The sequence below is a fragment of the Pristiophorus japonicus genome, unplaced genomic scaffold (assembly GCF_044704955.1).
Source record: "Pristiophorus japonicus isolate sPriJap1 unplaced genomic scaffold, sPriJap1.hap1 HAP1_SCAFFOLD_1026, whole genome shotgun sequence".
Taxonomy (NCBI): domain Eukaryota; kingdom Metazoa; phylum Chordata; class Chondrichthyes; family Pristiophoridae; genus Pristiophorus; species Pristiophorus japonicus.
In genome coordinates, this window is record NW_027250677.1 from 94,431 (window position 1) to 121,459 (window position 27,029).

The 27,029-nt window shown below is 56.1% G+C and overlaps 1 protein-coding gene across 1 annotated transcript in view; it reads right to left on the bottom strand.

The window, feature by feature from the left end:
- LOC139241275 (calcium/calmodulin-dependent protein kinase type 1-like) overlaps positions 1–25,683 on the bottom strand; it is a gene marked incomplete at its 5' end in the record, with an annotated part of 69,452 nt that extends 43,769 nt beyond the window's left edge. The window contains 6 exons of the mRNA XM_070869924.1: positions 330–442; positions 1,632–1,707; positions 14,670–14,796; positions 15,490–15,628; positions 17,354–17,428; positions 25,552–25,683. Of these exons, the coding sequence (XP_070726025.1) occupies positions 330–442; positions 1,632–1,707; positions 14,670–14,796; positions 15,490–15,628; positions 17,354–17,428; positions 25,552–25,683 (662 nt within the window). The remainder of the gene's footprint in view (positions 1–329; positions 443–1,631; positions 1,708–14,669; positions 14,797–15,489; positions 15,629–17,353; positions 17,429–25,551) is intronic.
- Positions 25,684–27,029: the final 1,346 nt, after the last annotated feature.

The window sequence follows — 27,029 nt, forward strand, 5'->3', positions numbered from 1 at the left end:
TTCCTCGACAATCCACCCTGTCCAGCCCCCTCAGAATCTGATACGTTTCAATAAGATCACCTCTCATTCTTCTAAACTCCAATGGGTACAGGCCCAACCTGCTCAACCTTTCCTCATAAGGCAACCCCCTCAGCCCCGGAATCAACCGAGTGAACCTTCTCTGAACTGCCTCCAAAGCAAGTATATCCCTCCTTAAATACGGCGACCAGAACAGCACGCAGTACTCCAGGTGTGGCCTCACCAATACCCTGTACAGTTGTGGCAAGGAAAGGGGGTTTTGGGGTTAACTCTCCCCTCCCTCACCACCTCCCCCCTCCCCCGGCACCCACCTGACTCGGAGATGTCATCCCAGTACGGAGAGTCGAACTCGAACTCTGCCTTCAGGATTTGCTTGAAGAGTTCCGAGTCGTTTTCGTCGTAGAACGGAGGGTAGCCGCACAATCTGGGTACGGGCGAGAAAGGAAGACTTGCATTTCTATAGCGCCTGTCACTCCCCTCGGGACGTCCCAAGGCGCCTCACAGCCCACGAAGGATTCTATTCTGAAAACAGTCGCTGTTGTATTGTGGGAAACGCCAACCTGCGCACAGCAAGCTCCCACACACAGCGATGTGATAATGACCCGGGTCGTCTGTTTTAGTGATGTTGGTCGAGGGATAAATATTGGTCCCAGGATCCCGGGGAGAACTCCCCCTGCTCCTCTTCCAATAGTGGCCCCGGGATCTTTTACATCCACCCGAGAGGGCAGACGGGGCCTCGGTTTAATGTCTCATCCCGAAATACAGCCCCTCCGACAGTGCGGCTCTCCCTCAGTACTGCCCCTCCGACAGTGCGGCACTCCCTCAGTACTGCCCCTCCGACAGTGCGGGGCTCCCTCAGTACCGCCCCTCCGACAGTGCGGCGCTCCCTCAGTACTGCCCCTCCGACAGTGCGGCACTCCCTCAGTACTGCCCCTCCGACAGTGCGGGGCTCCCTCAGTACTGCCCCTCCGACAGTGCGGCACTCCCTCAGTACCGCCCCTCCGACAGTGCGGCGCTCCCTCAGTACCGCCCCTCCGACAGTGCGGCGCTCCCTCAGTACTGCCCCTCCGACAGTGCTCCCTCAGTACTGGCCCTCTGACAGTGCGGGGCTCCCTCAGTACCGCCCCTCCGACAGTGCGGCACTCCCTCAGTACTGCCCCTCCGACAGTGCGGCGCTCCCTCAGTACCGCCCCTCCGACAGTGCGGGGCTCCCTCAGTACCGCCCCTCCGACAGTGCGGGGCTCCCTCAGTACCGCCCCTCCGACAAATCTCATAACCTTCTCTGCTCTGAGGAGAGCAAGCCCAGTTTCTCCAGTCTGTACGTGTCACTGAGGTCCCTCACACCCTGGAACAAATCTCTGAACTCTTTTCCTGCACCCTCGCTAAGGCCTTCACATCCTTCCTACAGAGCGGTGCCCAGAATTGGATGCACTACTCCAGTTGAGGCCGAACCAACGTTTTATAAACGTTCGTCAGACCGTCAGTCAACATGGGTTCCACGATCCCTGGCTGGCTCCCTCTCCCCCACCTCCCCAGGGATCCAGTTCCCCCCGACCCCGTCACACCCCCCCTCACCCTCCCCAGGTCCTCCAGTCAGCCCCCCTCCTACTCACAGTATGTAAGATATAATCCCGATGGACCAACAATCCACTGCCTTTCCATATGGCTCTTGCTCCAGGACCTCGGGGGCTGTCCGGGGGGGAAAGAGGGAGATAGAATGGTCAGCAAGAGAGAAGTTATGGAAATCCATTTAACGAGGCCGTTCAACCCAGATCTTTGCAATCCCCAAACTAATCCCACTGCCCCGCTCTCTCCCCATAGTCCTGTATCAATCCCAAACTAATCCCACTGCCCCGCTCTCTCCCCATAGCCCTGTATCAATCTCCAAACTAATCCCACGGCCCCGCTCTCTCCCCATAGTCCTGTATCAATCCCCAAACTAATCCCACTGCCCCGCTCTCTCCCCATAGTCCTGTATCAATCCCCAAACTAATCCCACTGCCCCGCTCTCTCCCCATAGCCCTGTATCAATCCCCAAACTAATCCCACTGCCCCGCTCTCTCCCCATAGTCCTGTATCAATCTCCAAACTAATCCCACTGCCCCGCTCTCTCCCCATAGCCCTGTATCAATCCCAAACTAATCCCACTGCCCCGCTCTCTCCCCATAGTCTTGTATCAATCTCCAAACTAATCCCACTGCCCCGCTCTCTCCCCATGGTCCTGTATCAATCCCAAACTAATCCCACGGCCCCGCTCCCTCCCCATAGTTCTGTATCAATCCCCAAACTAATCCCACTGCCCCGCTCTCTCCCCATAGTCCTGTATCAATCTCCAAACTAATCCCACTGCCCCGCTCTCTCCCCATAGCCCTGTATCAATCTCCAAACTAATCCCACTGCCCCGCTCTCTCCCCATAGCCCTGTATCAATCCCCAAACTAATCCCACTGCCCCGCTCTCTCCCCATAGTCCTGTATCAATCTCCAACCTAATCCCACTGCCCCGCTCTCTCCCCATAGCCCTGTATCAATCCCCAAACTAATCCCACTGCCCCGCTCTCTCCCCATAGTCCTGTATCAATCCCCAAACTAATCCCACTGCCCCGCTCTCTCCCCATAGCCCTGTATCAATCCCCAAACTAATCCCACTGCCCCGCTCTCTCCCCATAGCCCTGTATCAATCCCAAACTAATCCCACTGCCCCGCTCTCTCCCCATAGCCCTGTATCAATCCCCAAACTAATCCCACTGCCCTGCTCTCTCCCCATAGCCCTGTATCAATCCCCAAACTAATCCCACTGCTCCGCTCTCTCCCCATAGCCCTATAGCCCTGTATCAATCCCCAAACTAATCCCACTGCCCCGCTCTCTTCCCATAGTCCTGTATCAATCCCCAAACTAATCCCACTGCCCCGCTCTCTCCCCATAGTCCTGTATCAATCCCAAACTAATCCCACTGCCCCGCTCTCTCCCCATAACCCTGTATCAATCCCCAAACTAATCCCACTGCCCCGCTCTCTTCCCATAGTCCTGTATCAATCCCCAAACTAATCCCATTGTCCCGCTCTCTTCCCATATTCCTGTATCAATCCCAAACTAATCCCACTGCCCCGCTCTCTCCCCATATCCCTGTATCAATCCCCAAACTAATCCCATTGCCCCGCTCTCTTCCCATGGTCCTGTATCAATCCCAAACTAATCCCACTGCCCCGCTCTCTCCCCATAGTCCTGTATCAATCCCCAAACTAATCCCACTGCCCCGCTCTCTCCCCATAGTCCTGTATCAATCCCCAAACTAATCCCACTGCCCCGCTCTCTCCCCATAGCCCTGTATCAATCCCCAAACTAATCCCACTGCCCCGCTCTCTCCCCATATCCCTGTATCAATCCCCAAACTAATCCCACTGCCCCGCTCTCTCCCCATAGCCCTGTATCAATCCCCAAACTAATCCCATTGCCCCGCTCTCTTCCCATAGTCCTGTATCAATCCCAAACTCATCCCACTGCCCCGCTCTCTCCCCATAGCCCTGTATCAATCCCCAAACTAATCCCACTGCCCCGCTCTCTCCCCATAGCCCTGTATCAATCCCCAAACTAATCCCACTGCCCCGCTCTCTCCCCATAGTCCTGTATCAATCCCCAAACTAATCCCATTGCCCCGCTCTCTTCCCATAGTCCTGTATCAATCCCAAACTCATCCCACTGCCCCGCTCTCTTCCCATAGCCCTGTATCAATCCCCAAACTAATCCCACTGCCCCGCTCTCTCCCCATAGCCCTGTATCAATCCCCAAACTAATCCCACTGCCCCGCTCTCTCCCCATAGTCCTGTATCAATCTCCAAACTAATCCCACTGCCCCGCTCTCTCCCCATAGTCCTGTATCAATCTTCAAACTAATCCCACTGCCCCGCTCTCTCCCCATAGTCCTGTATCAATCTCCAAACTAATCCCACTGCCCCGCTCTCTCCCCATAGCCCTATATCAATCCCCAAACTAGTCCCACTGCCCCGCTCTCTCCCCATAGTCCTGTATCAATCCTCAAACTAATCCCACTGCCCCACTCGCTCCCCATAGCCCTGTATCAATCTCCAAACTAATCCCACTGCCCCGCTCTCTCCCCATAGTCCTGTATCAATCCACAAACTAATCCCACTGCCCCGCTCTCTCCCCATAGCCCTGTATCAATCCCCAAACTAATCCCACTGCCCCGCTCTCTCCCCATAGTCCTGTATCAATCCACAAACTAATCCCACTGCCCCGCTCTCTCCCCATAGCCCTGTATCAAGCCCCAAACTAATCCCACTGCCCCGCTCTCCCCCCATAGCCCTGTATCAAGCCCCAAACTAATCCCACTGCCCCGCTCTCTCCCCATAGTCCTGTATCAATCCCCAAACTAATCCCACTGCCCCGCTCTCTCCCAATAGTCCTGTATCAATCCCAAACTAATCCCACTGCCCCACTCTCTTCCCATAGTCCTGTATCAATCCCCAAACTAATCCCACTGCCCCGCTCTCCCCCCATAGTCCTGTATCAATCCCCAAACTAATCCCACTGCCCCGCTCTCTCCCCGTAGCCCTGTATCAATCCCAAACTAATCCCACTGCCCCGCTCTCTTCCCATAGTCCTGTATCAATCCCCAAACTAATCCCACTGCCCCGCTCTATCCCCATAGCCCTGTATCAATTCCCAAACTAATCCCACTGCCCCGCTCTCTCCCAATAGTCCTGTATCAATCCCAAAACTAATCCCACTGCCCTGCTCTCTCCCCATAGCCATGTATCAATCCCCAAACTAATCCCACTGCCCCGCTCTCTCCCCATAGCCCTGTATCAATCCCCAAACTAATCCCACTGCCCCGCTCTCTCCCCATAGCCCTGTATCAATCCCCAAACTAATCCCACTGCCCCGCTCTCTCCCCATAGCCCTGTATCAATCCCCAAACTAATCCCATTGCCCCGCTCTCTTCCCATAGCCCTGTATCAATCCCCAAACTAATCCCATTGCCCCGCTCTCTTCCCATAGTCCTGTATCAATCCCAAACTCATCCCACTGCCCCGCTCTCTCCCCATAGCCCTGTATCAATCCCCAAACTAATCCCATTGCCCCGCTCTCTTCCCATAGTCCTGTATCAATCCCAAACTCATCCCACTGCCCCGCTCTCTCCCCATAGCCCTGTATCAATCCCCAAACTAATCCCACTGCCCCGCTCTCTACCCATAGCCCTGTATCAATCCCCAAACTAATCCCACTGCCCCGCTCTCTCCCCATAGTCCTGTATCAATCTCCAAACTAATCCCACTGCCCCGCTCTCTCCCCATAGTCCTGTATCAATCTCCAAACTAATCCCACTGCCCCGCTCTCTCCCCATAGTCCTGTATCAATCTCCAAACTAATCCCACTGCCCCGCTCTCTTTGCATAGCCCTATATCAATCCCCAAACTAGTCCCACTGCCCCGCTCTCTCCCCATAGTCCTGTATCAATCCTCAAACTAATCCCACTGCCCCACTCGCTCCCCATAGCCCTGTATCAATCTCCAAACTAATCCCACTGCCCCGCTCTCTCCCCATAGTCCTGTATCAATCCCAAACTAATCCCACTGCCCCGCTCTCTCCCCATAGTCCTGTATCAATCCACAAACTAATCCCACTGCCCTGCTCTCTCCCCATAGCCCTGTATCAAGCCCCAAACTAATCCCACTGCCCCGCTCTCTCCCCATAGCCCTGTATCAAGCCCCAAACTAATCCCACTGCCCCGCTCTCTCCCCATAGTCCTGTATCAATCCCCAAACTAATCCCACTGCCCCGCTCTCTCCCAATAGTCCTGTATCAATCCCAAACTAATCCCACTGCCCCGCTCTCTTCCCATAGTCCTGTATCAATCCCCAAACTAATCCCACTGCCCCGCTCTCTTCCCATAGTCCTGTATCAATCCCCAAACTAATCCCACTGCCCCGCTCTCTCCCCGTAGCCCTGTATCAATCCCAAACTAATCCCACTGCCCCGCTCTCTCCCCATAGTCCTGTATCAATCCCCAAACTAATCCCACTGCCCCGCTCTCTCCCCATAGTCCTGTATCAATCCCCAAACTAATCCCACTGCCCCGCTCTCTCCCCATAGCCCTGTATCAATCCCAAACTAATCCCACTGCCCCGCTCTCTCCCCATAGTCCTGTATCAATCCCCAAACTAATCCCACTGCTCCGCTCTCTCCCCATAGCCCTATAGCCCTGTATCAATCCCCAAACTAATCCCACTGCCCCGCTCTCTCCCCAAACTAATCCCACTGCCCCGCTCTCTCCCCATAGTCCTGTATCAATCCTCAAACTAATCCCACTGCCCCACTCGCTCCCCATAGCCCTGTATCAATCTCCAAACTAATCCCACTGCCCCGCTCTCTCCCCATAGTCCTGTATCAATCCCAAACTAATCCCACTGCCCCGCTCTCTCCCCATAGTCCTGTATCAATCCACAAACTAATCCCACTGCCCTGCTCTCTCCCCATAGCCCTGTATCAAGCCCCAAACTAATCCCACTGCCCCGCTCTCTCCCCATAGCCCTGTATCAAGCCCCAAACTAATCCCACTGCCCCGCTCTCTCCCCATAGTCCTGTATCAATCCCCAAACTAATCCCACTGCCCCGCTCTCTCCCAATAGTCCTGTATCAATCCCAAACTAATCCCACTGCCCCGCTCTCTTCCCATAGTCCTGTATCAATCCCCAAACTAATCCCACTGCCCCGCTCTCTTCCCATAGTCCTGTATCAATCCCCAAACTAATCCCACTGCCCCGCTCTCTCCCCGTAGCCCTGTATCAATCCCAAACTAATCCCACTGCCCCGCTCTCTCCCCATAGTCCTGTATCAATCCCCAAACTAATCCCACTGCCCCGCTCTCTCCCCATAGTCCTGTATCAATCCCCAAACTAATCCCACTGCCCCGCTCTCTTCCCATAGTCCTGTATCAATCCCCAAACTAATCCCACTGCCCCGCTCTCTCCCCATAGCCCTGTATCAATCCCAAACTAATCCCACTGCCCCGCTCTCTCCCCATAGTCCTGTATCAATCCCCAAACTAATCCCACTGCTCCGCTCTCTCCCCATAGCCCTATAGCCCTGTATCAATCCCCAAACTAATCCCACTGCCCCGCTCTCTCCCCAAACTAATCCCACTGCCCCGCTCTCTCCCCATAGTCCTGTATCAATCCCCAAACCAATCCCACTGCCCCGCTCTCTCCCCAAACTAATCCCACTGCCCCGCTCTCTCCCCATAGCCCTGTATCAATCCCCAAACTAGTCCCACTGCCCCGCTCTCTCCCCCCAGAGATTTGCACTCGCTGAGGCCTAGCGAATGAGGCCTGACCAAGCAGCCCTCCCAATCGTCACTATGACAAACAGAACCTTTGCAAAATAAAACTTTAAACAAATCAAAGTTCTCCCCGAGCCCCTCAGAATTATGTAAATATAATTCCACTAACGCATTGGAGGCAAGAAATATTTCTTTACCAGCGATTAATCCTGTCACTGGTAGCCGGTAACCATGGCAACCGAACATTCCTGATGCCAGAACATCATTACCTGACGTGAAAAATGGCCTGAGTTTATTCGACGTTATTATATCCTGATTTGTGGGGGAGGTTTGAGGAAATTGCATTGCTTTCTCGTTTTTGTACCGAGTCAAACGAGATTTTAATTGAATTTAATTTCCGGAAACAGGCAGTTACATCGGGGGCCCAAGAGAGGGGTCTTTTTTTCCAGCCTGCAAAAGCCAACTCGTCCAGAAATCCCGATGCTACTCCAACCCGTAACAAAGAAAGGAAGGGAGCTAAATTAAGAATACAGAGGAGGTGATGGCTGTGTTTGAGCATTGCCGCAACTCCAGAGGAATTGAGTCAAACGATCAATAGATCAGCCATGGTCTGATGGAATGGAGGGGCCGAATGGCCGACTCCTGCTCCAATTTCTTATGCAACAACAGCAACAAAAACTTGTATTTCTATAGCGCCTTTAACGTCGTAAAACATCCCAAAGTGCTTCACAGGAGGACTGAGAGACAAAAAAATCTGACCCCGAGCCACACGAGGAGATATTAAGGTCAGGTGACCAAAAGCTGGGCCACAGAGGTGGGTTTTAAGGAGCGTCTTGAAGGAGGAGGGAGAGGCGGAGAGGTTGAGGGAGGGAGTTCCAGAGCTTGGGGCCCAGGCAACAGAAGGCACGGCCACCGATGGTGGAGCGATTATAATCAGATATGGTCAGGGGGGCAGAATTAGAGGAGTGCAGAGATCTCGGGGGGTTGTGGGGCTGGAGGGGGGTTACAGAGATAGGGAGGGGTGTAGGGGCTGGAGGGGGTTACAGAGATAGGGAGGGGTGTAGGGGGCTGGAGGGGGTTACAGAGATAGGGAGGGGTGTAGGGGCTGGAGGAGGTTTCAGAGATAGGGAGGGGTGTAGGGGCTGCAGGGGGTTACAGAGATAGGGAGGGGTGTAGGGGCTGGAGGAGGTTACAGAGATAGGGAGGGGTGTCGGGGCTGGAGGGGGTTACAGAGATAGGGAGGGGTGTAGGGGGCTGGAGGAGGTTACAGAGATAGGGAGGGGTGTAGGGGGCTGGAGGAGGTTACAGAGATAGGGAGGGGTGTAGGGGCTGGAGGGGGTTACAGAGATAGGGAGGGGTGTAGGGGCTGGAGCGGGTTACAGAGATAGGGAGGGGTGTAGGGGCTGGAGGTGATTACAGAGATAGGGAGGGGTGTAGGGGCTGGAGGAGATTACAGAGATAGGGAGGGGTGTAGGGGTTGGAGGAGGTTACAGAGATAGGGAGGGGTGTCGGGGCTGGAGGAGGTTACAGAGATCGGGAGGGGTGTAGGGGCAGGAGGAGGTTAGAGATAGGGAGGGGTGTAGGGGCTGGAGGGGGTTACAGAGATAGGGAGGGGTGTAGGGGCTGGAGGGGGTTACAGAGATAGGGAGGGGTGTAGGGGCTGGAGGGGGTTCCAGAGATAGGGAGGGGTGTAGGGGCTGGAGGGGGTTCCAGAGATAGGGAGGGGTGCAGGGGCTGGAGGGGGTTACAGAGATAGGGAGGGGTGTAGGGGCTGGAGGAGGTTACAGAGATAGGGAGGGGTGTAGGGGTTGGAGGAGGTTAGAGATATGGAGGGGTGTAGGGGCTGGAGGGGGTTACAGAGATAGGGAGGGGTGTAGGGGCTGGAGGGGGTTACAGAGATAGGGAGGGGTGTAGGGGCTGGAGGGGGTTACAGAGATAGGGAGGGGTGTAGGGGCTGGAGGGGGTTACAGAGATAGGGAGGGGTGTAGGGGCTGGAGGGGGTTCCAGAGATAGGGAGGGGTGTAGGGGCTGGAGGAATTTGAAAACAATGATGAGAATTTTGAAATCGAGGCGTTGCCGGGAGTCAATGTAGGTCAGTGAGCACAGGGGGTGATGGGTGAGTGGGACTGGGTGTGAGTTAGGACACGGGTCAGTGAGCACAGGGGGTGATGGGTGAGTGGGACTGGGTGTGAGTTAGGACACGGGGTCAGTGAGCACAGGGGATGATGGGTGAGTGGGACTGGGTGTGAGTTAGGACACGGGGCACAGGGGGTGATGGGTGAGTGGGACTGGGTGTGAGTTAGGACACGGGGTCAGTGAGCACAGCGGGTGATGGGTGAGTGGGACTCGGTGCGAGTTAGGACACGGGGTCAGTGAGCACAGGGGGTGATGGGTGAGTGGGACTGGGTGTGAGTTAGGACACGGGGTCAGTGAGCACAGGGGGGGATGGGTGAGTGGGACTGGGTGTGAGTTAGGACACGGGGTCAGTGAGCACAGGGGGTGATGGGTGAGCGGGACTGGGTGTGAGTTAGGACTCGGGTCAGTGAGCACAGGGGGTGATGGGTGAGTGGGACTGGGTGTGAGTTAGGACACGGGGTCAGTGAGCACAGGGGGTGATGGGTGAATGGGACTGGGTGCGAGTTAGGACACGGGGTCAGTGAGCACAGGGGGTGATGGGTGAGTGGGACTGGGTGTGAGTTAGGACACGGGGTCAGTGAGCACAGGGGGTGATGGGTGAGTGGGACTAGGTGTGAGTTAGGACACGGGTCAGTGAGCACAGGGGGTGATGGGTGAGTGGGACTGGGTGTGAGTTAGGACACGGGGTCAGTGAGCACAGGGGATGATGGGTGAGTGGGACTGGGTGTGAGTTAGGACACGGGGCACAGGGGGTGATGGGTGAGTGGGACTGGGTGTGAGTTAGGACACGGGGTCAGTGAGCACAGGGGGTGATGGGTGAGTGGGACTCGGTGCGAGTTAGGACACGGGGTCAGTGAGCACAGGGGGTGATGGGTGAGTGGGACTGGGTGTGAGTTAGGACACGGGGTCAGTGAGCACAGGGGGGGATGGGTGAGTGGGACTGGGTGTGAGTTAGGACACGGGGTCAGTGAGCACAGGGGGTGATGGGTGAGCGGGACTGGGTGTGAGTTAGGACACGGGGTCAGTGAGCACAGGGGGTGATGGGTGAGCGGGACTGGGTGCGAGTTAGGACACGGGGTCAGTGAGCACAGGGGGTGATGGGTGAGAGGGACTGGGTGTGAGTTAGGACACGGGGTCAGTGAGCACAGGGGGTGATGGGTGAGCGGGACTGGGTGTGAGTTAGGACACGGGGTCAGTGAGCACAGGGGGTGATGGGTGAGTGGGACTGGGTGTGAGTTAGGACACGGGGTCAGTGAGCACAGGGGGTGATGGGTGAGTGGGACTGGGTGTGAGTTAGGACACGGGTCAGTGAGCACAGGGGGTGATGGGTGAGCAGGACTGGGTGTGAGTTAGGACACGGGGTCAGTGAGCACAGGGGGTGATGGGTGAGTGGGACTGGGTGTGAGTTAGGACACGGGGCAGTGAGCACAGGGGGTGATGGGTGAGTGGGACTGGGTGTGAGTTAGGACACGGGGTCAGTGAGCACAGGGGGTGATGGGTGAGTGGGACTGGGTGCGAGTTAGGACACGGGGTCAGTGAGCACAGGGGGTGATGGGTGAGCGGGACTCGGTGCGAGTTAGGACACGGGGGCAGTGAGCACAGGGGGTGATGGGTGAGTGGGACTGGGTGCGAGTTAGGACACGGGGTCAGTGAGCACAGGGGGTGATGGGTGAGTGGGACTGGGTGTGAGTTAGGACACGGGGTCAGTGAGCACAGGGGGTGATGGGTGAGTGGGACTGGGTGTGAGTTAGGACACGGGTCAGTGAGCACAGGGGGTGATGGGTGAGCGGGACTGGGTGTGAGTTAGGACACGGGGTCAGTGAGCACAGGGGGTGATGGGTGAGTGGGACTGGGTGTGAGTTAGGACACGGGGTCAGTGAGCACAGGGGGTGATGGGTGAGTGGGACTGGGTGTGAGTTAGGACACGGGGTCAGTGAGCACAGGGGGTGATGGGTGAGTGGGACTGGGTGCGAGTTAGGACACGGGGTCAGTGAGCACAGGGGGTGATGGGTGAGTGGGACTGGGTGTGAGTTAGGACACGGGGCACAGGGGGTGATGGGTGAGTGGGACTGGGTGTGAGTTAGGACACGGGGTCAGTGAGCACAGGGGGTGATGGGTGAGTGGGACTGGGTGCGAGTTAGGACACGGGGTCAGTGAGCACAGGGGGTGATGGGTGAGTGGGACTGGGTGTGAGTTAGGACACGGGTCAGTGAGCACAGGGGGTGATGGGTGAGTGGGACTGGGTGTGAGTTAGGACACGGGGTCAGTGAGCACAGGGGATGATGGGTAAGTGGGACTGGGTGTGAGTTAGGACACGGGGCACAGGGGGTGATGGGTGAGTGGGACTGGGTGTGAGTTAGGACACGGGGTCAGTGAGCACAGGGGGTGATGGGTGAGTGGGACTGGGTGCGAGTTAGGACACGGGGTCAGTGAGCACAGGGGGTGATGGGTGAGAGGGACTGGGTGTGAGTTAGGACACGGGGCTGTGAGCACAGGGGGTGATGGGTGAGCGGGACTGGGTGTGAGTTAGGACACGGGGTCAGTGAGCACAGGGGGTGATGGGTGAGTGGGACTGGGTGTGAGTTAGGACACGGGTCAGTGAGCACAGGGGGTGATGGGTGAGCGGGACTGGGTGTGAGTTAGGACACGGGGTCAGTGAGCACAGGGGGTGATGGGTGAGTGGGACTGGGTGTGAGTTAGGACACGGGGTCAGTGAGCACAGGGGGTGATGGGTGAGTGGGACTGGGTGTGAGTTAGGACACGGGTCAGTGAGCACAGGGGGTGATGGGTGAGCGGGACTGGGTGTGAGTTAGGACACGGGGTCAGTGAGCACAGGGGGTGATGGGTGAGTGGGACTGGGTGTGAGTTAGGACACGGGGTCAGTGAGCACAGGGGGTGATGGGTGAGTGGGACTGGGTGTGAGTTAGGACACGGGGTCAGTGAGCACAGGGGGTGATGGGTGAGTGGGACTGGGTGTGAGTTAGGACACGGGGCAGTGAGCACAGGGGGTGATGGGTGAGTGGGACTGGGTGTGAGTTAGGACACGGGGTCAGTGAGCACAGTGGGTGATGGGTGAGTGGGACTGGGTGTGAGTTAGGACACGGGTCAGTGAGCACAGGGGGTGATGGGTGAGTGGGACTGGGTGTGAGTTAGGACACGGGGCAGTGAGCACAGGGGGTGATGGGTGAGTGGGACTGGGTGTGAGTTAGGACACGGCGTCAGTGAGCACAGGGGATGATGGGTGAGTGGGACTGGGTGTGAGTTAGGACACGGGGCACAGGGGGTGATGGGTGAGTGGGACTGGGTGTGAGTTAGGACACGGGGTCAGTGAGCACAGGGGGTGATGGGTGAGTGGGACTGGGTGCGAGTTAGGACACGGGGTCAGTGAGCACAGGGGGTGATGGGTGAGTGGGACTGGGTGTGAGTTAGGACACGGGTCAGTGAGCACAGGGGGTGATGGGTGAGTGGGACTCGGTGCGAGTTAGGACACGGGGTCAGTGAGCACAGGGGGTGATGGGTGAGTGGGACTGGGTGTGAGTTAGGACACGGGGTCAGTGAGCACAGGGGGTGATGGGTGAGTGGGACTGGGTGTGAGTTAGGACACGGGGTCAGTGAGCACAGGGGGTGATGGGTGAGTGGGACTGGGTGTGAGTTAGGACACGGGGCAGTGAGCACAGGGGGTGATGGGTGAGTGGGACTGGTTGTGAGTTAGGACACGGGGCAGTGAGCACAGGGGGTGATGGGTGAGTGGGACTGGGTGTGAGTTAGGACACGGGGCAGTGAGCACAGGGGGTGATGGGTGAGCGGGACTGGGTGCGAGTTAGGACACGGGGCAGCGAGCACAGAGGGTGATGGGTGAGCGGGACTGGGTGTGAGTTAGGACACGGGGCAGTGAGCACAGGGGGTGATGGGTGAGTGGGACTGGGTGTGAGTTAGGACGCGGGGCAGTGAGCACAGGGGGTGATGGGTGAGTGGGACTGGGTGTGAGTTAGGACACGGGGCAGTGAGCACAGGGGGTGATGGGTGAGTGGGACTGGGTGTGAGTTAGGACACGGGGTCAGTGAGCACAGGGGGTGATAGGTGAGTGGGACTGGGTGTGAGTTAGGACACGGGGCAGTGAGCACAGGGGGTGATGGGTGAGTGGGACTGGGTGTGAGTTAGGACACGGGGCAGTGAGCACAGGGGGTGATGGGTGAGTGGGACTGGGTGTGACTTAGGACACGGGTCAGTGAGCACAGGGGGTGATGGGTGAGTGGGACTGGGTGCGAGTTAGGACACGGGGTCAGTGAGCACAGGGGGTGATGGGTGAGTGGGACTGGGTGTGAGTTAGGACACGGGGTCAGCGAGCACAGGGGGTGATGGGTGAGTGGGACTGGGTGTGAGTTAGGACACGGGGCAGTGAGCACAGGGGGTGATGGGTGAGTGGGACTGGGTGTGAGTTAGGACATGGGGTCAGTGAGCACAGGGGGTGATGGGTGAGCGGGACTGGGTGTGAGTTAGGACACGGGGCACAGGGGGTGATGGGTGAGTGGGACTGGGTGTGAGTTAGGACACGGGGTCAGTGAGCACAGGGGGTGATGGGTGAGCGGGACTGGGTGTGAGTTAGGACACGGGGTCAGTGAGCACAGGGGGTGATGGGTGAGTGGGACTGGGTGTGAGTTAGGACACGGGGTCAGTGAGCACAGGGGATGATGGGTGAGTGGGACTGGGTGCGAGTTAGGACACGGGGCAGTGAGCACAGGGGGTGATGGGTGAGCGGGACTGGGTGTGAGTTAGGACATGGGGCGCAGGGGGTGATGGGTGAGTGGGACTGGGTGTGAGTTAGGACACGGGGTCAGTGAGCACAGGGGGTGATGGGTGAGCGGGACTGGGTGTGAGTTAGGACACGGGGTCAGTGAGCACAGGGGGTGATGGGTGAGTGGGACTGGGTGTGAGTTAGGACACGGGGTCAGTGAGCACAGGGGGTGATGGGTGAGTGGGACTGGGTGTGAGTTAGGACACGGGGTCAGTGAGCACAGGGGGTGATGGGTGAGTGGGACTGGGTGTGAGTTAGGACACGGGGCAGTGAGCACAGGGGGTGATGGGTGAGTGGGACTGGGTGTGAGTTAGGACACGGGGGTGGCCTGAAGTTTAGTTCGGGGAGAATGTGGGAGGCCGGCCAGGAGTGGCTTGGAGTCGTTCAGCGATGGAGGGGGGGAGAAGGAATGGTATTATACCCACGTATCCAGGCGTCCCGCACGCTGTTGACAACATTCTTCCATTTTCTTCAATCTTTGAGAGGCCAAAGTCACTGATCATGATTTTCGAGTCGTCGAAAGGCGAGACGTACAGTAGGTTCTCCGGCTGAGGAGAGCGGAGGCAAGCAAGGTCAAATTATTAAAGGCCCCTCCGACAGTGCGGCACTCCCTCAGTACTGCCCCTCCGACAGTGCGGCACTCCCTCAGTACTGCCCCTCCGACAGTGCGGCGCTCCCTCAGTACTGCCCCTCCGACAGTGCGGCGCTCCCTCAGTACTGTCCCTCCGACAGTGCGGCACTCCCTCAGTACTGCCCCTCCGACAGTGCGGCACTCCCTCAGTACCGCCCCTCCGACAGTGCGGCACTCCCTCAGTACTGCCCCTCCGACAGTGCGGCGCTCCCTCAGTACTGCCCCTCCGACAGTGCGGCACTCCCTCAGTACTGCCCCTCCGACAGTGCGGGGCTCCCTCAGTACTGCCCCTCCGATAGTGCGGCACTCCCTCAGTACTGCCCCTCCGACAGTGCGGCACTCCCTCAGTACTGCCCCTCCGACAGTGCGGCACTCCCTCAGTACTGCCCCTCCGACAGTGCGGGGCTCCCTCAGTACTGCCCCTCCGACAGTGCGGCACTCCCTCAGTACTGCCCCTCCGACAGTGCGGCACTCCCTCAGTACTGCCCCTCCGACAGTGCGCGCCCCCTCCGTCTGACTCGGAGGCGAGGGTGCTGCCCACTGAGCCACGACCGACACAGGCCGTGAGCCCCACCCTGAGGCCGAGTACTCCCAGCCCAGCGCCCCCTACCTTCAGGTCCCGGTGAACGATGCCCAGCTCGTGCAGGTAGTGGACCGCGTTGAGAATCTGCCGAATGAGTTTACTGGCATCTCTCTCCGTGTAGAAGCCCCGTTCGATGATCCGGTCAAACAGCTCGCCCCCCGACACCCTGCAACAAAATGGCCCCCTCAGAGAGTGCTCTCGCATCGAGCGGTATAGCCTGCTGACCAACAGGGAGCCCTGCCCCCCTCCCCGTCTCTCTCGCTCCTTTCATATCCGTATTTCTCTCACTTCATCGCTGTCCCCCCACCTCCCCTCTCCCTCCCTCCCCCTCTCCATCCTTCCCCCCCCTCCCCTCTCCCTCTCCCCTCCCCCCCCCCCTGCTCTGCGGAGCCTCGCTCACTCACAGCTCCATGACCAGGTACAGGTGCCTCCCTCCTCCCCTCCCTCCCTCCCCCCTCCTCCCCTCCCTCCCGCACTCCCTCCCTCCCCCTCTCCTTCCTTCCCCCCCCTCCCCTCTCCCTCCCTCCCCCTCTACCTCCTTCCCTCCCCTCCCCTCTCCCTCCCTCCCCCTCTCCCTCCCTCCCCCCTCCTCCCCTCCCTCCCGCGCCCCCTCCCCTCTCCCTCCCTTCCCCTCTCCATCCTTCCCTCCCCTCCCCTCTCCCTCCCTCCCCCTCTCCCTCCCGCACCCCCCTCCCCTCTCTCCCTCCCCTCCCCTGGACTGCGGACCCTCCTCGCTCACTCACAGCTCCATGACCAGGTACAGGTGCCTCCCTCCTCCCCTCCCCCCTCCTCCCCTCCCTCCCGCACCCCCTCCCCTCTCCCTCCCTCCCCCTCTCCATCCTTCCCTCCCCCTCCCCTCTCCCTCCCTCCCCCTCTCCCTCCCGCACCCCCCTCCCCTCCCCCCCCCATCCCCGCTCTGCGGACCCTCGCTCACTCACAGCTCCATGACCAGGTACAGGTGCCTCCCTCCTCCCCTCCCTCCCTCCCCCTCTCCCTCCTTCCCCCCCCCTCCCCTCTCCCTCCCTCCCCTCTCCCTCCCACACTCCCTCCCCTCTCCCCCTCCCCTCCCCCCCCCCCTGCTCTGCGGACCCTCGCTCACTCACAGCTCCATGACCAGGTACAGGTGCCTCCCTCCTCCCCTCCCTCCCTCCCCCCCTCCTCCCCTCCCTCCCGCACCCCCTCCCCTCTCCCTCCCTCCCCCTCTCCATCCTTCCCCCCCTTCCCCTCTCCCTCCCTCCCCCTCTCCCTCCTTCCCCCCCCCTCCCCTCTCCCTCCCTCCCCTCTCCCTCCCGCACTCCCTCCCCTCTCCCCCTCCCCTCCCCTGGACTGCGGACCCTCCTCGCTCACTCACAGCTCCATGACCAGGTACAGGTGGCTCCCTCCTCCCCTCCCTCCCTCCCCCCTCCTCCCCTCCCTCCCTCCCCCCTCCCCTCTCCCTCCCTCCCCCTCTCCCTCCCGCACTCCCTCCCCTCTCCCTCCCTCCCCCTCTCCCTCCTTCCCCCCCCTCCCCTCTCCCTCCCTCCCCCTCTCCCTCCTTCCCCCCCTCCCCTCTCCCTCCCTCCCCTCTCCCTCCCGCACTCCCTCCCCTCTCCCTCTCCCCCTTCCCTCCCCTGCACTGCGGACCCTCCTCGCTCACTCACAGCTCCATGACCAGGTACAGGTGGCTCCCTCCTCCCCTCCCTCCCTCCCCCCTCCTCCCCTCCCTCCCTCCCCCCTCCCCTCTCCCTCCCTCCCCCTCTCCCTCCCGCACCCCCTCCCCTCTCCCTCCCTCCCCCTCTCCATCCTTCCCCCCCTTCCCCTCTCCCTCCCTCCCCCTCTCCCTCCCGCGCCCCCCTCCCCTCTCCCCCTCCCCTCCCCTCCCCTGGTCTGCGGACCCTCCTCGCTCACTCACAGCTCCATGACCAGGTACAGGTGGCTCGGACTCTCATACACCATTTGAAGGGAGACAATATTCTCATGCTTGATCCTGAAAAACAAAATATTCACAGACTGAGAGTCAGCGGGGCCTCGGGAATCAAACTGTCCGTCCATCCCTCTCTCTCTCCATCCATCCATCCATCCATCCCTCTATCTGTCTCTCTCTCTCTCTCTCTCTCTCTCTGTCCCTGTCTCTCTCTCTTCCTCTATCGTTCCACGAGCTAACCGGCAGAGCCCCCCGGGTTGCGTGCTCCACCATCGGACTCCTCTCTGGAGTTCGAGCCATTTACCCCGACGAGCACCCAATGCGGCCTAGTCGCCAGTCGCCAGGCAACACGGGGCCTAGTCGCTAGTTGCCAGGCAACACGGGGCCTAGTCGCTAGTTGCCAGGCAACGTGGGGCCTAGTCGCTAGTTGCCAGGCAACGCGGGGCCTAGTCGCTAGTCGCCAGGCAACGTGGGGCCTAGTCGCTAGTTGCCAGGCAACGCGGGGCCTAGTCACTAGTTGCCAAGCATCGTGGGGCCTAGTCGCCAGTCGCCAGGCAACACGGGGCCTAGTCGCTAGTCGCCAGTCAATGTGGGGCCTAGTCGCTAGTTGCCAGGCAACGCGGGGCCTAGTCGCTAGTCGCCAGGCAACACGGGGCCTAGTCGCTAGTCGCCAGGCAACGTGGGGCCTAGTCGCTAGTTGCCAGGCAACGCGGGGCCTAGTCACTAGTTGCCAAGCATCGTGGGGCCTAGTCGCTAGTCGCCAGGCAACACGGGGCCTAGTCGCTAGTCGCCAGGCAACGTGGGGCCTAGTCGCTAGCTGCCAGGCAACGCGGGGCCTAGTCGCTAGTTGCCAGGCAACGCGTGGCCTAGTCGCTGGTTGCCAGGCAACGCGGGGCCTAGTCGCTAGTTGCCAGGCATCGTGGGTGTCATGTATCTTACATTATTATATATAACTGTATCCCAACATGCTATACATGACTGTAATAAGATATGACCTGTAACCACCAGCATACCTTACCACCAGGGGTGCACTTGCAAGAGACAGGTATATAGAGACAGGTCTCAGGCAAGTGCAGCATTCCAGAGCTGTGAAATAAAGGTGCAGGTCCAGAGTGACCTTGACTTCACTACATGCCTCGTGTGAATCTGTACTGAGGGGACAGGACTTTACAGTGGCGACGAGTTACGGGATTACAGAATCCACAGAATGGCGAACAACGGATCAGATGAAAAGTACAATGCGGGAGACAATTGGGAGGACTTTATAGAAAGGCTCCAGCAAAGCTTTGTAACCAAAGACTGGTTAGGCGATGATAAGGCAGACAAGAGAAGAGCCCATCTCTTGACCAGCTGTGGCTCGAAAACATACGCCTTAATGAAGGATCTGTTGGCACCCGAGAAACCAGCAAGCAAGTCGTTTGAAGAATTGAGCACACTGGTAAGAGACCACCTGAAGCCAGCGAGCAGCCTACACATGGCCAGACACAGGTTCTACAACTACAGACGCTGTGTGGGCCAGAGCATACCCGACTTCGTGGTGGAACTTCGGAGGTTGGCTAGTTTATGTGAGTTCTCCGATGAACTGAGGAGAGAAATGCTGAGAGACTTTTTCATTGAAGGAATAGGCCATGCAGGCATATTCCGAAAGCTCATAGAGACCAAGAACCTGACCTGAGAGGCAGCAGCACTGGTTGCACAGACATTCTTGGTAGGGGAAGAAGAAGCGAGGTTGATTTACAATGCGGGTACGACAACTAACGAAATATCGGAACAAGAAGTTCACAGCACTAAACAAGCTGCTACCCCCACACACAGACAAAACCGGGAGAACAGGGTCTCGACAGCAGGCAGAAGCCAATAAGGGCCACAGGAACGGCCGTTCACACCTCATCAACCCACAATGCGAGCAATCAACTACAAACTGAGAGAAGCTCAAGAGAGATCAGCCAGACGCAGCTCATTCTTTGGGAACACTTTAAACAATGGAACAGGTCTGTGCTGGAGGTGTGGGGGTGGGCACTGGTCGAGGGGATGTCGGTTTCAGCAGGCTGTTTGCAGAAATTGTGAATATACAGGGCATTTGGCCCGCATGTGCAAAAAAACGGCAGCTCGGCTGGTATACGAATCGAATGGGTCGGAAAGCAGACCAGAAGATGGTGGGGACAGTACCCGGGACACCGGTGTACAGCGGATCAACACGATCAATGGCCGCTGCTCCTACAACAGGACGCCTCCTATAATGATGAGGGTCCTACTCAACGGGATATCTGTCAACATGGAGCTGGATACGGGAGCGAGTCAATCTCTCATGGGCGCTCAACAATTTGAACAACTGTGGCCGCATAAAAGAGACAGACCAAAACTCACAAGGGTCGACACCACACTAAGGACCTATACCAAAGAAATCGTACCAGTCCTCGGCAGCGCCATGCTCTCTGTCACACACAAAGGGACAGTGAACCGACTTCCCCTGTGGATTGTCCCCGGAGACCCCCCAGCCCTGCTGGGGAGAAGCTGGCTGGCAAAACTAAACTGGAAATGGGATGATGTCCATGCCATGTCATTAGAGGAATGGACCTCCTGCTCAACAGTTATAAAGTGATTTGAACATCTCTTTCAGCCAGGTGTGGACACTTTCAAAGGGGCCAAAGTCAAAATCTACATCACACAGGATGCTAGACCGGTCCATCACAAGGCCAGAGCTGTACCCTATGTGATGAGGGAAAAGATTGAACACAAACTAGACAGGCTTCTGCGGGAAGGCATTATATCACCTGTGGAATTTAGCGACTGGGCAAGTCCCATCGTCCCAGTCATGAAGCCTGATGGATCCGTACGTATCTGTGGGGACTACAAATCTACCATAAACAGAGTCTCCCTACAGGACCAGTACCCGCTGCCCAGAGCGGAGGACTTATTTGCCACATTGGCTGGAGGTCAACTTTTCTCAAAATTAGACCTCACATCTGCGTATATGACGCAAGAATTGACCGAGGAATCCAAGCTACTCACCACCATCAACACACATCAAGGCCGTTTCATGTACAATCGATGCCCATTCGGCATCAGGTCGGCAGCTGCCATATTCCAGCGCAACATGGAGAGTCCGCTCAAGTCCATCCCAGGGACGGTTGTATTTCAAGACGACATACTTATCACGGGCAGGGACACCGACTCCCATCTCCGTAATTTGGAGGAAGTACTAAAGCGGTTGGATCGGGTAGGCCTATGAGTCAAGAAATCCAAGTGCCTGTTTCTCGCACCCGAGCTTGAATTTTTGGGCAGAAGGATTGCCGCTGATGGAATCCGCCCAACAGAGTCCAAAACAGAAGCAATTCGCCTGGCACCCAGGCCCCGGAATGTCTCAGAACTGCGCGCCTTTCTCGGGCTACTCAATTACTTTGGGAACTTTATGCAGAACTTAAGCACACTGCTGGAGCCTCTCCACGTGCTACTCAGGAAGGGGTGCGATTGGTTTTGGGGGGACGTCCAGGAACGTGCCTTCAATAAGGCACGCAACCTTCTGTGTTCCAACAGTGTTTTGGTTTTCTTTGGCCCAGGTAAAAAGCTAGTTCTCACATGCGATGCGTCAGCGTATGGGGTCGGGTGTGTTTTGCAACATGTCAATCGTGCGGGCAAATTACAACCCATAGCTTCTGCCTCCAGGTCACTTTCGCGGGCGGAGCGAGGGTATGGAATGGTAGAGAAGGAGGCGCTCGCGTGCGTGTATGGTGTCAAAAAGATGCACCAATACCTTTTCGGGGCCAAGTTCGCGTTAGAAACCGACCACAAGCCCCTCACGTCCCTCCTATCCGAGAGCAAGGCAATAAACGCCAACTGGGCAGAGGCTCGCGATGCCTGCCCCGAGGAATTAAAACCCTTTCACAGGCGCATGCATGAGATATCACTACAAGCAGACTGCCTGATGTGGGGCAGCCGAGTAGTCATGCCTCTGCAAGGCAGAGAGATATTTGTCCGGGAGCTCCACCGCGAGCACCCGGGGATCGTTCTCATGAAGGCCATAGCCAGATCCCACGTCTGGTGGCCTGGTATTGACGCGAACTTGGAGCTCTGCGTCCGAAGGAGCACCATTTGTGCCCAACTCAGCAATGCCCCCAGGGAGGCTCCACTGAGCCCCTGGCCCTGGCCTACCAAACTGTGATCGCGGGTGCACGTAGACTATGTGGGCCCATTCATGGGCAAAATGTTCCTCGTAGTTGTAGATGCATTTTCAAAATGGATCGAATGCACCATTTTAAACTTGAGCACAACCTCCACCACTGTGGAGAGCCTCGCAACCATGTTTGCAACGCACGGAATCCCTGACATATTGGTCAGTGACAATGGTCCGTGCTTCACCAGCGCAGAATTCCAAGACTTTATAATTGACCACGGCATAAATCATGTCAAGACGGCACCGTTCAAGCCGGCCTCCAACAGCCAGACGGAGAGAGCAGTGCAAATCATTAAACAAGGCATGCTTAAAATCCAAGGTCCCACGCTGCAGGGTCGCCTGTCGCGACTGCTGCTGGCATACAGATCTCGTCCGCACTCACTGACTGGGATCCTCCCCGCGCAACTGTTGATGAAAAGGACTTTAAAAACAAGGCTCTCATTAATCCTCCCAGACAGGCACGAAATCGTTGAGGCAAAGCGCCGTAAGCTGACTGAGTACCATGACAGAAATTCGAGGGGGAGATGGAATGAGATAGGGGACAAAGTGTTTGTACTAAACTATGGCAGGGGTCCCAAATGGCTTGCAGGGACAGTAACGGGCAAGGAAGGAAACAGGCTACTGGTAGTACAAATGGACAATGGCAAAACCTGCCGGAGGCATGTAGACCAAGTCAAAAGCGGATTTACCAACAATACTGTGGAACCAGAGGCAGACTACAATGTGGAACTCACACCACACCTGGTGGACAGACAGAGGGAACAACCTGAGGAAAGGGCAATCCCAACAGACAGCCCAGACGAGTCAACAACAATCACACCAATCGAAACAGACAGCCCAGGCGAGATACCAGCAACCACACCCAAAGAAAAACAGACACCAAGGCAAACAACTGAACCACAACTCAGACGCTCCACGCGAGAGCGTAGACCACCTGAGAGACTGAACCTATAAAGACAGTAAGACCTTGGGGGAGGGTGATGTCATGTATCCTACATTATTATATATAACTGTATCCCAACATGCTATACATGACTGTAATAAGATATGACAATAAGATATAAAAGGTTTCGGAGGGTCTAGTAAGGAGGAGGAACTGAGGGAAATCTTTATTAGCCGGGAAATTGTGTTGGGGAAACTGATGGGATTGAAGGCCGATAAATCCCCAGGGCCTGATGGACTGCATCCCAGAGTACTTAAGGAGGTGGCCTTGGAAATAGCGGATGCATTGACAGTCATTTTCCAACATTCCATTGACTCTGGATCAGTTCCTATGGAGTGGAGGGTAGCCAATGTAACCCCACTTTTTAAAAAAGGAGGGAGAGAGAAAACAGGGAATTATAGATCGGTCAGCCTGACATCGGTAGTGGGTAAAATGATGGAATCAATTATTAAGGATGTCATAGCAGCGCATTTGGAAAGAGGTGACATGATAGGTCCAAGTCAGCATGGATTTGCGAAAGGGAAATCATGCTTGACAAATCTTCTGGAATTTTTTGAGGATGTTTCCAGTAAAGTGGACAAGGGAGAACCAGTTGATGTGGTATATTTGGACTTTCAGAAGGCTTTCGACAAGGTCCCACACAAGAGATTAATGTGCAAAGTTAAAGCACATGGGATTGGGGGTAGTGTGCTGACGTGGATTGAGAACTGGTTGTCAGACAGGAAGCAAAGAGTAGGAGTAAATGGGTACTTTTCAGAATGGCAGGCAGTGACTAGTGGGGTACCGCAAGGTTCTGTGCTGGGGCCCCAGCTGTTTACACTGTATATTAATGATTTAGACGAGGGGATTAAATGTAGTATCTCCAAATTTGCGGATGACACTAAGTTGGGTGGCAGTGTGAGCTGCGAGGAGGATGCTATGAGGCTGCAGAGCGACTTGGATAGGTTAGGTGAGTGGGCAAATGCGTGGCAGATGAAGTATAATGTGGATAAATGTGAGGTTATCCACTTTGGTGGTAAAAACAGAGAGACAGACTATTATCTGAATGGTGACAGATTAGGAAAAGGGAAGGTGCAACGAGACCTGGGTGTCATGGTACATCAGTCACTGAAGGTTGGCATGCAGGTACAGCAGGCGGTTAAGAAAGCAAATGGCATGTTGGCCTTCATAGCGAGAGGATTTGAGTACAGGGGCAGGGAGGTGTTGCTACAATTGTACAGGGCCTTGGTGAGGCCACACCTGGAGTATTGTGTACAGTTTTGGTCTCTTAACCTGAGGAAGGACATTCTTGCTATTGAGGGAGTGCAGCGAAGGTTCACCAGACTGATTCCCGGGCTGGTGGGACTGACCTATCAAGAAAGACTGGATCAACTGGGCTTGTATTCACTGGAATTCAGAAGAATGAGAGGGGACCTCATAGAAACATATAAAATTCTGACGGGGTTAGACAGGTTGGATGCAGGAAGAATGTTCCCAATGTTGGGGAAGTCCAGAACCAGGGGTCACAGTCTAAGGATAAGGGGGAAGCCATTTAGGACCGAGATGAGGAGAAACTTCTTCACCCAGAGAGTGGTGAACCTGTGGAATTCTCTACCACAGAAAGTTGTTGAGGCCAATTCACTAAATATATTCAAAAGGGAGTTCGATGAAGTCCTTACTACTCGGGGGATCAAGGAGTATGGTGAGAAAGCAGGAATGGGGTACTGAAGTTGCATGTTCAGCCATGAACTCATTGAATGGCGGTGCAGGCTCGAAGGGCCGAATGGCCTGCTCCTGCACCTATTTTCTATGTTTCTATGTTTCTGTGACCTGTAACCACCAGCGTACCTTACCACCAGGGCTGCACTTGCAAGAGACAGGTATATAAGGGCAGGTCTCAGGCAAGTGCAGCATTCCAGAGCTGTGAAATAAAGGTGCAGGTCCTGAGTGACCTTGCCTTGACGACATGCCTCGTGTGAGTCTGTCCCGAGGGGACAGGACTTTACAGGGGGGCCTCGTCCTCAGTAGCCCACCCTTCAGAAGCAGCCAAAAGGGAAAAACTTTCACCGGGCACAAAAAGAGTTCCAGATCTGGGTCAGTGAATGCCAATCGAGCTGCGCCTGTTTGCTTTTAATGCAATTTTTATGACATAAATAATTGACTCGGTAACCGTGGCAACTGTCGGAGCTGTTCGCCTGCTCGTTTTTACCGCGGCTCCAAGTCTCTATTTTTAATCTATCCGTCCGCCAGAATTGAAAGGCGGACTGGAAACCATTTGCCGGTTGAGGGTCCACCTTTGGGGGAGTTGGATTGACATCGGCCTTGGCTGGGTAGGCCTCGCTCACTCACCCCTCTCCCGAGGCAACCGGGGGTGGGTTTGAGACACCCCCCCACCCCACAGACTCTCCGAACCCCCCCCCCCACACAGCCCGACCCCTCCCCATTGCTCAGACACTGTCTCCGCCCACCCCCCCCCCCCCACCAAAAATATTATTTCCCGGAAGAAACCCTCTCCCGATTTACGGTCTGAACGAATCAGTGCGGAGGCACTCGGAGCAGGAGTCGGCCATTCGGCCCCTCGAGCCTGCTCTGCCATCCAATCAGATCGCGGCTGATCTGCGACCCCCCCAGCTCTACTTTCCCGACTCTCTGGCTTCACGACCGACAGCAGAGAGTCAGGTCCGAGGTACCGAGGGTCTGAGGCACCCTCTCAGATGCACACAGAAAGATCCCGGGGCCACTATCGGAAGAAGAGCAGGGGGAGTTCTCCCCGGGGTCCTGGGGCCAATATTTATCCCTCGACCAACATCACTAAAACAGACGCTCCGGGTCATTGTCACATCGCTGTGTGTGGGATCTTGCTGTGCGCAAATTGGCGTTTCCCCACAATACAACAGCGAGCGCACTTCAAAAAAACATGCTTCATGGGCTGAGAGGCACGTTGGGACGTCCTGAGATGGTGATAGGTGCTATAGAAATGCAACTCCTCTCTTTCTCGGGGCAACTGTGCCGAGAGCTTGATGCTGCAGCTCTGTGGAGAGCTACGCCCCTCCCTCCCGCTCCCCCGACAGAGCCCGCAGCCCGACTCACTTGCACAGCACCGCGATCTCGTTCTCCACCACGGCCTCCTTCCCGCGCAGGACGTTCTTCACGATGCATTTCACGGCCACCAGCCGCTTGGACGTGCGGTCCTCGGCCAGCACCACTTCCGAGAAGGCGCCGCTGCAGCAGGGAAGGCGGGGAGAGGAAGCAGCGGTTAAAGGGGCGCCGCGACTGCAGCGTGACGGTTGACATTACAAAATCGAACGGTGACTGTTGACATAGGGTTTTAAAATGGCGACTGTTTACATAGGGGTTTAATATGGTGACTGTTGACATAGGGTTTTACAATGGCGTCTGTTGACATAGGGTTTTACAATGGTGACTGTTTACATAGACTTTTACAATGGTGACTGTTGACATAGGGTTTTACAATGGCGTCTGTTGACATAGGGTTTTACAATGGTGATTGTTGACATAGGGTTTTACAATGGTGACTGTTGACATAGGGTTTTACAATGGTGACTGTTGACATAGAGTTTTACAATGGTGACTGTTGACATAGGGTTTTACAATGGCATCTGTTGACATAGGGTTTTACAATGGCGACTGTTGACATACGGTTTAACGATGGTGACTGTTGACATCGGCATTTACAATGGTGACTGTTGACATCGGCATTTACAATGGCGACTGTTGACATAGGGTTTTACAATGGTGACTGTTGACATAGGGTTTTAAAATGGCAACTGTTTACATAAGGTTTTACAAATACAACTGTTTACATAGGGGTTTAATATGGTGACTGTTGACATAGGGTTTTACAATGGCGTCTGTTGACATAAAGTTTTACAATGGTGAATGTTGACATAGGGTTTTAAAATGGTGACTGTTGATATAGGGTTTTACAATGGCAACTGATTACATAGGGTTTTACAATGGCAACTGTTGACATAGGGTTTTACAATGGTGTCTGTTGACATAGGGTTTTACAATGGTGACTGTTGACATAGAGTTTTACAATGGTGACTGTTGACATAGGGTTTTACAATGGTGACTGTTGACATAGAGTTTTACAATGGTGACTGTTGACATAGGATTTAACAATGGCATCTGTTGACATAAGGTTTAACAATGGTGACTGTTGACATAGGGTTTTACAATGGTGACTGTTGACATAGGGTTTTACAATGGCGTCTGTTGACATAGGGATTTACAATGGTGACTGTTGACATAGGGTTTTACAATGGGGACTGTTGACATAGGGTTTAACAATGGCATCTGTTGACATAGGGTTTAACAATGGTGACTGTTGACATAGGGTTTTACAATGGGGACTGTTGACATAGGGTTTTAAAATGGCGACTGTTTACATAGGGTTTTATTATGGTGACTGTTGACATGTTGACATAGGGTTTTACAATGGCATCTGTTGACATAGGGTTTTACAATGGCGACTGTTGACATAGGGTTTTACAATGGTGACTGTTGACATCGGCATTTACAATGGTGACTGTTGACATAGGGTT